This window comes from Prosopis cineraria, unplaced genomic scaffold, assembly GCF_029017545.1.
Source record: "Prosopis cineraria cultivar Desert tree isolate PC_DT_omini unplaced genomic scaffold, ASM2901754v1 PC1, whole genome shotgun sequence".
In the NCBI taxonomy this organism is placed as follows: domain Eukaryota; kingdom Viridiplantae; phylum Streptophyta; class Magnoliopsida; order Fabales; family Fabaceae; genus Prosopis; species Prosopis cineraria.
The window spans coordinates 25,685,366-25,697,967 of NW_026555332.1; the positions used below are offsets into that span (position 1 = coordinate 25,685,366).

General features: G+C 36.1%; 1 protein-coding gene, 1 long non-coding RNA gene and 1 pseudogene across 2 annotated transcripts; 2 read left to right on the top strand and 1 right to left on the bottom strand.

Annotated features, from left to right (window-relative positions):
- Positions 1 to 4,054: 4,054 nt before the first annotated feature.
- Positions 4,055 to 5,628, bottom strand: LOC129303380 (uncharacterized). The gene is made up of 3 exons (XR_008591467.1): positions 5,077 to 5,628; positions 4,915 to 4,940; positions 4,055 to 4,326 (listed from the first exon to the last, which is right to left on the bottom strand). It is a non-coding gene; the product is annotated as an uncharacterized LOC129303380 (long non-coding RNA).
- An 853-nt stretch (positions 5,629 to 6,481) lies between these two features.
- On the top strand, positions 6,482 to 6,814 carry LOC129306383 (receptor-like protein kinase FERONIA). The gene has a single exon (XM_054946967.1). It carries the CDS (start codon positions 6,482 to 6,484, stop codon positions 6,812 to 6,814), a length of 333 nt encoding a protein of 110 aa, XP_054802942.1.
- Positions 6,815 to 7,093: 279 nt separating this feature from the next.
- On the top strand, positions 7,094 to 8,923 carry LOC129306380 (receptor-like protein kinase FERONIA; annotated as a pseudogene).
- The last annotated feature ends 3,679 nt before the right edge of the window (positions 8,924 to 12,602 follow it).

Consider the following 12,602-nt stretch of genomic DNA (forward strand, 5'->3'; position numbering starts at 1 on the left):
AAAAGGACGATCTTGAGGCTGCTGAATTGCATTACTCTTAGTGTGCAAGAGAATTAGTCGATGATTAGATTTAAAGTTTGGTAGATGGACCACGAAGGCATTCAAAAATAAGATCTACCATTCCTCATTCATCAAGTATCTATCCAAGCGTGCTTCAGAACTGCCACGTTTCTAAGTGAATTCTGGCCCGGTGAACCCTATATCAGAACATTGAGCCTCATCCACCTATTGGATAAAATCTTTATCACAAGTGGTTTTTGACACAGTAAGAGAACAACATTCATTATTAAGGAGCATGGCATTAAAATCTCCACCCACTAACCATGCTTTATTAATGGAAGACCTGAATTTGCTTAACACTCTCTAAAGACATTTACGGGCAACACCATTTGGGCTTGCATATACAACAGTGAAGAACCATTCCTCATTAACACCAACTTCAATAAGCAGGTGCATATATTGTCTATACCTTTCCAGCACAGTCACCTTCTTGAAGCAATTATCCCATAAACACCATATCCCATCACTGTCCCTTTCAGCATCGATCTACTAAAATTTGGAAAATGAAGCTTCTTTATTAAATTAGTAGCCTTTGAAGCACTGCACTGAGTTTCCAATAAAGCCAAAAAATTTATTCTGTAATGGGATTTTATTCCCGTACGAGGCTCGGAAATGACTTTGACCTCGTACCATAAGAACTCCATATTAGAAAATTTATGGGAAAACTACTATATCAAGGAGTGCTTGCCCCTTCTCAATCTCCATTCTAGCATTCTCTATTTTTTCTTTGTCTTGCATGTTCTCATTTGATAGAATTACGTTTGCATGCATCCTAGCCTCTATCACTATTTCTTTATCATTCTGAGAATCATAGACTTCTTCCATCCCCTTGTCTAAATCCAGCGAGCCCATGTCCATATTCCCTGTGAGGACCTCACACTCATTAGATTGAAGGATATTGAACATATTTTTTGAGCCCACAAATTTAGAAGGTGAGCCCACAAAAATTCTACTAGGCCCAATCCCTTTATTCTCTCTCCCTTTAAGTTTGAATCTAGTATCTCCTTTTCATTTTGAGCCCACTGGAACCTAAGCACTTTCCACTTTATTAGCCTCTTTGCCAAAGGCACGTGACCTTTGTTCCTTCTCTCCATCACCCCTATCTTCATTTATTATCCCTTGATTTTCGCTATGAGATCCCTGCAACAGTTGACCACCTGATTTATTCACATAATGCTGATTCCTCACGGCGTTTCCTCTATCAGATCCCCTTGAATTTGTTTCATTTAACTTCTTACGTAAATCTCACTGTAACAGATTCCTAGGACCGAAGACGTCTCCCTCCGCTATCGTTGACTTGGTCTCTTTCGTCGAAATTATTCGTGAGCTTGTTTCCAACGGTGTAGCTTGACTTTGCTTGTCATTTCTAGTCAGAACTCCTGGTTCTACCATCTCTGGTTTCTGTTTTCTCTCCATTGGTTCTTTCTCTAGAGGACATTCCTTGCATTGATGCCCATATTTCCCACATCTATAACAAACCAAATGTAGACCCTCGTAGACTATTAGACGATCTTCACCAAAAGCTTCAAAGACTAAGAGCAAAGGTTGCTAGAGATCTATCTCAATGCATATTCGAGCAAAATCCCCTTTATCATAAATAGAGGTTGAAAGATCAATCTTGAGAGTCTTCCCTATCATATTCCCAATCCTCCATAAGGACTCCACATTATAAAACTCGATCGGCAGGTTTAATATATGAATCCACACTACTATTTTCCTTTACGCGTCTGCCTTCCAAGGGTTGAAGTTCGGTCTCCACCTTTGCACGAGTAAATAGTGATCATTAATCATCCATAAGCCTTCTTGGAAAGCATAGTCCCTATCTTCTTTATTCATGAATGATACTACGTGATACCCATTGTTTAGAGGAGTGACCTTTATGGATCCCTGAGGTTTCCACATTCACTGCATTCTCTGCTCTAACATGTGCTTCAAAATCGACATTCCTAAAAGTTTCACAATCAGAGAGTTCATCCAAGGATGGCACCAGCTCTCATATTTGTCAGCTGTAACCTGTAACACAAGCTTCTTTCTAATGCCACCTTCATATCCCTCCTCTTCTTGCACCATGCCTGCTTTCTCCTTAATGGTCTCAGCATCCTTATGTTTCTTCGTAAAATACGACCTCCAGCCATGCACAATGTCTTCCTCTTCATTATGCTTCATCAAGAAACCCGATCGGCTCAACGATAATAGCTTGTCTTTAACACTATTAGGAATCTCATCCACCCCACTACAGAACACCAAACTGGACGGCTGCTCACACTTGTCCCTCTCTCTACCTCCCCCACGATCACCAGCATGATCGCCCCCAAACAGCCCTGTTTTCTCACTCTTGTGTTTCTCCTCGCCACTCATCGCAGTTCTATAGCCAATGTCCTTTTCTTCATTCATCAACAATGCATGTCCCTTTCTACTCTCTACATTTTGCTTTTCCAAATTCTATTTTCCTTATGTATTCTTTTTACCATGTCTATGTTTCTAACTTATAAAATTATGATAATCTATTCATAATCTCATTGAGTAAGATAGATATATATTATGTAGAATTTAGTTCATTGAAGCGGTAAAACCCAGTTCAATGACAAGTAAAAATAAAAAAATGAAAACTAATATTAATAAAAAAGAAAACAAAAAATACAAAAAATAAATTGCCTTATTTTGAAATTTCTATGTCGAGTATAATAATATAAAAATGTAGATGATTTAATTTTAATAGTTTATAATTGAAATATATTTTAATTAAATTATAATCATATTTTATATTTTAATTATTTAATCATATACTTTTAAAGGATATTTATTAATAGAGATAAACTCTTATGAATTTACGATTTGAGTTTATTTTTTAAATTTATATTCTTGTTATGAGTGTATTAAACTCATTAGCTTAACAATTTTGGTAATGGTAGAGATGATTAAATTAATATGCAATTTATATTATAACACCCAAGATAGGAAAGAAAAAATCATCAACTTACCAGCATTGAGAGGAATGGTGCGAATCTAAGGAAGGTATTTAGATTGTGAAAAAATGACCAATGAGAGATATTTTTGGGTCAACTTCAATATCAGATAATCGCTGTCTGAGTTACATCGTAGCAGGGGAAAATTTGCTTTTTAGTCAAACTCTGCTTCTTGAGGAGCATCGTCGAGATCGAAAAGCAATGCAATATATCCAGAGGTGGTTAGGGAGGTACAGTCTGAGAGAAGAGGAATGATTGAAAGAACAATACCTTCAAAAACGGACGGAATTGAGTCTAGAAAATGGTGTAGATGAAAAAGCATGGGGAACTGAAAGGCCAACATATATAATAGGAGAAGATAGACAGTCTCGAAATATTAATCGGAAAATTGAAGAGTCACATACCCTGATAATGTGGACACATTGAACATTGAACATGGAATGAGGAGGATGAGCAGGATATATGCAAATTTGATTTAACCAATGAGAGAGATATTAAAAAATAATCAAAATATAGTGACCTAAGATTCTATGATTTTTGAACCAATCACTTTCTTTCCATAAGACTAAACAATTTTTCGTGTGTTGTACGGGTTGGATTTAAGAAATAATTCCTATGCATTTGCACAGGTTTTAAGTCATACAAATGTATGAGGAACTTGTTTTAATATGATATTAAACTAAAAATTAGAAAAAATTGTAATGAGAGAGGCAATCATGAATTATTTTAAAATATCATTATTGAAGTTAAGAAAAATGTTAGGACAAATAATAGAGGATATATATTTTAAAATCCTTCTGTCATTTTAAAAGCATTCATTAATTGTGGTTTATATGATCTTGGATTTAAGCTACCCTAAAAGCCATGCTTCTTTTGAGTCTTGAGTTTTCAAACAAAGCATTGAGCATTACATGAACATTTTATCGGTGAAGCCACCTAGATCAAAACTAATTAGAAGCTTAGGAAATTTTTTCTTCAGCTCTAAACTCCCTTAGAAAAGATCATGTGGTGGTGTTGGTATGATATAATGGAGAAAATTACAGTCAAAAGAAAGTAACAGAAAAATGATTGCAAGAGAAACATCTTTTTCCAATAATATGTGTCTATCTTCCAAAGGAAATTATTATAATACATATAAACATGTATGACTACTAATACACAATGACACCCGTAAATATACCTTCTTATATCTCTTTGATGCTCTGCCATATCAGCCTTGAAATATACTTCTTATATCCCGTCTTCCTTTTTCTTTACAGCTGCCTCGATCTTCCCTGCTATGTTCAACTACCATGATTCCCTTGGACATAAAAGAAAAAGGGAATTGAAGGAAGGTGGAGAAATTGAATGAGAACAATAATATAAAAGAAAAAAAGTTTGAAAAAGCTATTGTGATTACAAGAGAAGGAATCTGAGCACAACCCATATCACTAAATGCAGAACTATCAGACATATTTTGATTTTGGACATGAGCACTCAGATCTATTGTGATTCCGGACATGACTACATTAAGTGAAAAGGTATAAAGCAAAGCAGGCTACACTATGAGTACCCAGAGAAAGTATACAGCACACAACCTCTATCAGGCACAATTAGGTAGCATGTCAACAGTACAATAAATATACAGCTTACAAGAATCACGATATGAATATGATAAATGAAAAAATAATCTATCACCAGACAAGAGTTGCGTCTACATGACTGTTCAAGCATAATTCTCAACGTCAGGATTACAACCATCTATGGAGTCCGCAAATTTAAATCCAATTGATCAGAATATGTACAAATTAATAAAAGGAGGGCAGAGAAATAATTTGTTTTTCAAGAAGAATCTAGTCACACATGAACCAACATTATTTTAAGAGATGCGGGGCAAGGATTAACTCACCTCCGTCCCATGGAACATCATCATGACTGCAATCCAAAGCAAACAAGAAAGCAGAAATTGCTTATCCATCGGTACTTAAACGAAGTGAGAAATAATAAGAAGTGATTATATTATGCAAAGAAACAAAATGATGGATCTACATCTAGTTTCATTCCAACTCACCCAAATATTACAGCATTCCAGCATGATATAGTTGTCCTGAGGTGCACCGCTGATTATTGCAGGTGGATCTTGTTGTAGCCTCTTAAAATCTCTCACCAGCCTCTTCCTTGCAGGAGTCGACATTGTCACTACCTAGTAAAACTAACTGCTAATTAAAGAAAACAGTTAGTTCATTAGACATGCTAGGACACGAGCCGTAAATTTAATACGCCATAAACAGGATCTTGAGGATTTTCTTGATTTTGCCCTCCTTTGCTACTCATCCTCTGGTCCTCTCCCGACTCCATGTTGCCCAGACCAAACCCAGATCTCCGTCGCCACTAAGGGATCGCTAACTTTGTTTGTTGTTGGGTTATATGCCGCACGATTAAGAAGAATGAAGATATTTGTGTCTCTCTCACTCCCTTTCTCACTTTGCACTGAATCCGAACCGTCGGGAGAGGCCTAACATTTCTTGAAGATAGAGAGCATTGAGAGACGTGAAGATGCACGGGGAAGGAGTGGAGGATGGAGAAGCGGAGTTAATGGAGACATGGAGACGGTTAGAGTTAGTGCTTCCGTCAGCCAATCAGAAGACTTCTACGACATTTGTTAATATATACTGATTGATGATTTGTGGAATACAGTTGATAGTTGATTGGTGTGTAATGTGTGTAAGCCTGTGAGGTGCTTTGTTTATTTTTAGTGGACTTGGAACGTTTACTCTAAAAATCACAAGGTAACTTCCTGGCAAACACTCGTATTCATGAGAACGCCAAGTCCCATTGTCCTAATCAGAAATTGATTTTCACTTTTTTTTTGGCTGAGAAATTGATTTTGATTTCAGATATAGTGTTTTATAAATTGTTATGGGATTATTATTAAAATATTAGAAAAATAATGAAACTTTTAATTCTTAAATTTGCCTCCATTATTAATTTGATTCCTAAAATTTAATATTTATTAATAAAGTCCCTACATTTTCAGAACTATTCACAATTTTTTTTAGATTTATTTTGCTTTTAAACCATGAGGACAAAAATTAATTATGTATGATTGTAAAACTATAGGAACTTTAATTTATAGAGATTGAATTGATAATTAAAATAAATTTAAGTTACTAAAAGTCTTATAATGTCAATATTAAATGATAAATATATAAACGTATATAAACAATTTAAATTTAATCTGATAATTCAAAAGTACAGTAAAGATAAAAGGGGCAAAAGTCAATTTATTTGGTAATAAAATTTTAATGAAATGGTCCAGAAGTGGAGAGAGAGAGTGTTGGCGTAGTGAAGACTCTGGACGTTTACTCCCACAACCCAAGCAGTGCCGTGGCAAGCAGCTGCTCTGCATCAACAAGAACCACAACTACTCTTGACCCTCAACTGATTTCCATTTTGGCTCTGTAGAATTTACTTCCATGAAGACCATACTTCGTCTTCTTCATCCAAACATGAGCTTCAACCATACAACTTCTGCTTCATCATCAAGGACCTTCTTCTTCCTCTGTTTGCCCCTGCTTTTCCCTTCCATTCTTGCTTCTTCTTACACCCCCGATGATCTTCTAAGCATCAACTATGGCAAGTCCGGCAACTCATCGGGAAATGGTGGGACATGGACCGGAGACGTCGACACTAAGTTCTTATCAAAACAAGACGGATCAGTTCCAGCTACAGCACTTCCTCAATCTCCTTCTGCTTCACAGGTCCCTTACACCACAGCTCGTCTCTTTCGATCTCAATTTTCCTATTGATTCCCTGTCTCTCCAGGCCAGAAATTCCTCCCCCTCTTCTACCCAGCTTCATACCCAGGTTTTGATCGTTTTGATGCCTTCTTCACAGTCAAATCTGGTGACTTCACGCTCCTTAAGGACTTCAATGCTTCACTCACTGCAGATGCCAACAGAGAAGATACCTTCATCCTGGAATACTGCATCAACGTCGGCGATGGTGAGAGGCTAAACTTAACATTCACTCCGAATTCAACAAACTCAAATTTTTATGCATTTGTTAACGGAATTGAGATCGTCTCCATGCCTGATGATCTCCATTACACCAAATCAGACGACTTAGGACTCAAATTAATTGGTTTGGTGGGCATGTCTAGCATCTCCGGCAACACTGCACTTCAGACAAAGTTCAGGTTAAACGTCGGTGGAGGCCCAATTTCTGTCATGTAAGACACTGGAATGCTCCGATTTTGGGATGCCGATGAAATTTTCGTTATTGGAAGGAGTTCTCTGCCTACTGATGTTCAATTTAAGAGTAGACCCCTGGTGTTCAGTCGAGCTCCAAATTATACAGCACCTGAAGAAGTCTATCGAACAGAACGCGATATGGGAAAGAACAAAGATTTCAACGTGACATCTAACCTTAAGTGGGGGTTTCCTGTCGATTCAGGCTTTACCTACATGCTGAGACTCCATTTTTGTGAGCTTAATCCTGATATCAACGATCCCTATAACAGAAAAAATATTTACATAGCCGACCAGTTGGCTGAGGAAAGGGCAAATGTTTTGAATTGGGGCAACAGAAAAGGTGTTCCTGTATATGGAGACTATGCAGTCATTATTTCAGGTGATGCAAAGTCAGCTTCTCTCTCACTTAAAATGCATCCTGCCAAGGAGGAGATGAATGAGTACATCGACGCATTCTTGAATGGACTTGAAATTTTCAAAATAAGTGATTCACAAAATAATCTCGCCGGACCTAACCCTGATCCTCTTCCACCATCTCCGGCCAATCTGAATCATCTGCCCGTAAAAACACAGAGAAAAACCAAAAGCACAGTTACAGTAGGTGTCGTCATTGGAGTTGTAGCTTCCATCATCATTTTGATTTCCTCTGCTGTTGCATTATTCGTCGTCAGACAACGGAAAAAGGTCAAGCAATCTTCTAAGTCGAGCGGCGGAACATTCAAGGGTTCATTTCTACCTTCGGAACTGTGCCGTCACTTTTCTATCGCTGAGATCAGAGCTGCCACCAGCAACTTTGACGAACACTTCAACATCGGAGTCGGAGGATTCGGCAAACGTGTACAAAGGGTACATTGGTGGTGGTCACACTCCGGTCGCCATCAAACGGCTCAAACAAGGTTCGCAACAAGGCCACCATGAGTTCCGGACTGAGATTGAAATGCGTGGATTGCATTATCTTCATACAGGTGCGATCCGCAATATCATTCATCGTGATGTGAAGACGACGAATATTTTATTGGACGAGAAGTGGATCGCTAAGTTTTCTGACTTTGGATTATCAAAAATAGGACCCACAGGGGTATCCAAGACTCACATTAGCACAGTGGTGAAAGGAAGCATTGGTTATTTGGATCCAGAATATTACAAGCGTCAGAGATTGACCCTAAAATCTGACGTTTACTCGTTTGGAGTGGTATTACTTGAAGTATTATGTGGGAGGCCACCTTTCTTACCTACCGTGGAGAAGGAGAAGGCAAGCTTAGTGGAATGGGTCAGAAAATGCCATCACGAGGGTGTGATTCATCAAACTGTTGATACCTTCCTGATAGAAAGCATCACACCAGAGAGCCTTAAAGCATTCAGCGACATGGCGCTAAAATGTTTGGAAGATGACCCCAATGAGCGACCATCGATGAGTGACGTTGAGTGGGGCCTAGAGTTTGCGCTGCAGCTTCAAGAAAACTCACAGTAAACTGAAGGAAAAAGCGAAGAAGAAAGGGCGTTGTTAAGTGAAGGGACCAGCATGGAAGAAAGTAAGGTTGGTCGCACCAATGGAGAAATGAGTTTTGCTCTCTGGAACGATGTTTGTAAAGTTTGATCCGATCATGATTTAAATCCTCTGAAATTAAATTGGTGAATTTATATAAAATTTTCTTTTTAATTTTACTTATTTTATTATTTTTTATAAAATATAAAATGTTTTCTTTCTTTCTTAAAATATAATTTAAAAAAAAAAACAAAATGAGAGTACCCATCGGAAAAAAAGAAAAATGAAAAAAAAAAAAAAAAAAGCAGTTTGCTGATGTACAGGTTAATGCGATGTCATGCCCGATGTTTACTTTCGTTTATGTCCATACATAATTGCCATCATGAGCCCAATATTATTATTATTATTATTATTATTATTATTAATTAGTATAATATATAAATTGTAAATAATTTTTAGTCCGGCTGATCTTGATCAATTGCGTCTACAAAAAGATTGGCCTTCTTGAATCAAATATATATGAATATATATATATATATATATATATCAAAATTTAAAAAATGCATTATTTTGATATTTTCTATTTTATTACATGTATAGTTCATACAAATACATAAGTTAAATATAGTATCCACAAAAAAGAAATCTCACATTTTTGTTCCTATATTCAGTAGTGCAATCTTAATTTTTTTATTCTTTTTGTTGTGTAAAAGAGTTGGCATATAATATCTATTGAAAAGAAAATGATACAATGTTTAAAGTGCATGGTTGGACATATACAAAGATCAGAAGGCTATTGGAAGCACTGGTTATGAGAGCATTAACAATGAACAAATAGTTAGAAAAGGAGTAGATAAATATTAAAGAGAATACTTAATAAAATTATTGTACCAAATTTTTTTTGGTTAACAATATATCTAAATATTTCATATTTAATAGATCTACCCAATAACATAGTACAGTGTCATTCTTGCGAGTGGGGAGGACCATCACATCACGTTCACGCGTATTCTCTACTTTTCAACGTAAGTGCTTTGTTTTTTTAAGGGGACTGCGTACTCTCACAATCACCAGCTACTTCTTGGCAAATACTCACGTCCATGAGAGAACCCTTATTTGTAGTCAAACATTGACTTCGATTTCAAATTTAATACTCTATAAATTGTTATGGAATTATTTATTGAGTATTAAATTTAAAGTGAATGTCGGCCAAAACAAAAAAAAAAAAGGGAAAAATGACATAGATCTTAAAATAATTAATTAATTTAAATTAGCTTTCAATTGCTAATTTTTAAAAATTTATAACTTAATCTCTCAATTTTACAACTATGTTGTGATGAATTTGTATCTTATATTCTAATTTTTAACAAAAAAAATAATTTTTTATTTTTCAACCAAATTAAAATTAAAAAATAAGTTTCAAATTTATCACAATACAATTGTAAAATTGAAATATTGAGTTGCAAATTTTTAGAATTTAGTACTTAAGACTTAATTTAAATTAATTGATCCTTTTGGGACTTCTTTGTTTTTCTCTCAAAAAAAATTTTGAAGTCAAAATGATTGTCTTTTGACTAGGTCCTAGGGTTTTATTCTAAAAAAATAACAATTAGGGACTTTATAAAGATATTAATAACAATTTGAAGAGCATGGAATATTGAAATGCTAGCAAAGGACTATGGTTTTTATTTGCAATTAAAATATTTTTAATTATTGAAATAATAGATCACTCATAAAATTAACGAAAATTGGTTGTGAATTTAAAAATGATCATTTGTGAAAATATGAAAATCTAATAGAATTCAACCTCATGCTCTGAAGGCAATCCTGACACATCCTTTGAAAACACCTCTAAGGACTCCCTAACAATCACAATTTCATCCACTTTACTGCCTCAGACCATTGGATAGCAAGCATTACCATGTAAGCCTCACAACCCTGCTCAATCAACCTTTCAACATGACCAAGGTATTCCTCGATCACCTCTGACACTTCAGTTAAAGTCACGGTCTTAGCCACACAATCTAAGATAGCACCATAAGCTGTCAGCTAGTCTATACCAATGATTAAATCAATTCCTTATATAGGCAATTTGATCACATTCACCTAAGTCGACCACCCATTAAAAGTCATCTTACTCCTACACACCATGCTAGATCGACCAACTAAACCAAAAGTAGAGGAAACTTCTATATCATAGGGTAATTGTTCAATAAGCATACCTATTCCATCTAAGTGCTCGACTTCGGCAAGCAACAACCGTCAGATAATTGTGCATCTCATTATATGTCGTCTCGCCCAGTAAAGATAATTGCTAGTGGTACTCTGGCCTTATTTTCTCTAATAACCTCTTCAATTTCTACTTGCTATCATTAGAAGCATTTAGATAAGTCGAAAACTTAGACAGCTGATTGAATTTCCTTATAAAGATCTCCTCATCTAAGTCTCCCTGCTGAAAAGCATGAAACTCTACCTCTTTCTCATCCCTAAAAGTTGGTGGGAAGTGAAAATCATAAAGCCTTTTCTTAAATTCGGCCCAAGCCATAGATCTACCATCCGTGAGCTTAACATAATCCCACCAATAATTGGCTTCACCAACAAGCTGTATTGTAGTCAAGATAGCCCTCTGCTCATATGTACATCTTACCATAATAAATAGTTGCTCCATTCGATCCAACCACTCCTTAGCTTTCCCATCAAACATACTATCATCATATGTGGTTAGATTGGAGCTAAAGAATTCCTTACAAGGTTCGAATATGTCATCCTCCTGATTATCAGCAACCAATCCATGAGCTCACATAGCACTAAAAGCTCCTTGCCCACCACCTGGGTTAACATGTTGATTTGGAATAGCACAACCTCTAAGATTTTGTTGTATATCCACAATCACATCAAGCAGCCTAACCATGATTGCATCTATCCCCTGTAGTGGTGGTGGTGGAAGCACAGGAGGTAGAGGTGATAGTTGTTCCTCATTCCTTGGTCCACCTCTTCCTCTTCAAGCCATATTACAATTGAAAGGTGTTCAGTCACACATGTACAGACCTTTCTCCCTTCCTAAAGGAACAAGCCAGAAAATGAAAAAGAATGTTAAACCAAGTTAGTGGCATTAGGGAAAGAGCATAAGAGTAATATATTTAGGGTACCAACTAGAAAAGAGGAATCATAAACCTAAAACTGATACCAAATGTAACACTTGCCCTGAGTGTTATCCAAAAATCACCCAAGTCAAACAAACTAAGTGTGATTAAAGAATTGATCCTAAAACTAACTTAGGAAACACACTATTTAAAACACCAAATAATCTACACAATAGCAAAACACACATTTAAATTAATTTCTTTTTAGAAAAGTCTGAAGAATTATGGTATAGCGCACAGAAACAAACTAGGAAAACAAGGGCATTTAGTTACTATCATGATAGGATTAATCTACCATCATGCCAGCCCTCCCAAGCAAATTTTCAAAGGTGCCAATTCACCGTCTGGCCTCCGATTGAAGTGATTTCAAATCTCATATGTTACTTCTAATGTGTATCAATAGTTTTTCAAATTTTAAAAAGATCCAATAGTCGGATTAAAATTTAGACAAGTTACAAATTTGGGCATTTTTGCTGTCATGATAGCTTTGACTGTACCTCCAGACCAAATTTTGAAGTGCACCATTTCATTATCCGACCTTTGATCAGAGTGATTCTAGAGCCTACTTGTCATTTTCAAAGAGTAGTACTAGTGTACCAAATTTTAAAAAGATCCAACGGACAGTTAAAATTTGTGCGTGTCCCAACATCAACACTGTTGCTGTCATTGCTGTCATGACAGCAATACAGCACCTTCGGACCAAATTTTAAAGTAC

What these genes read in the sequence shown, in the direction of transcription:
- LOC129306383 (XM_054946967.1), top strand. Translation starts at nt 6,482, where the DNA reads ATGAAGACCATACTTCGTCTTCTTCATCCAAACATGAGCTTCAACCAT.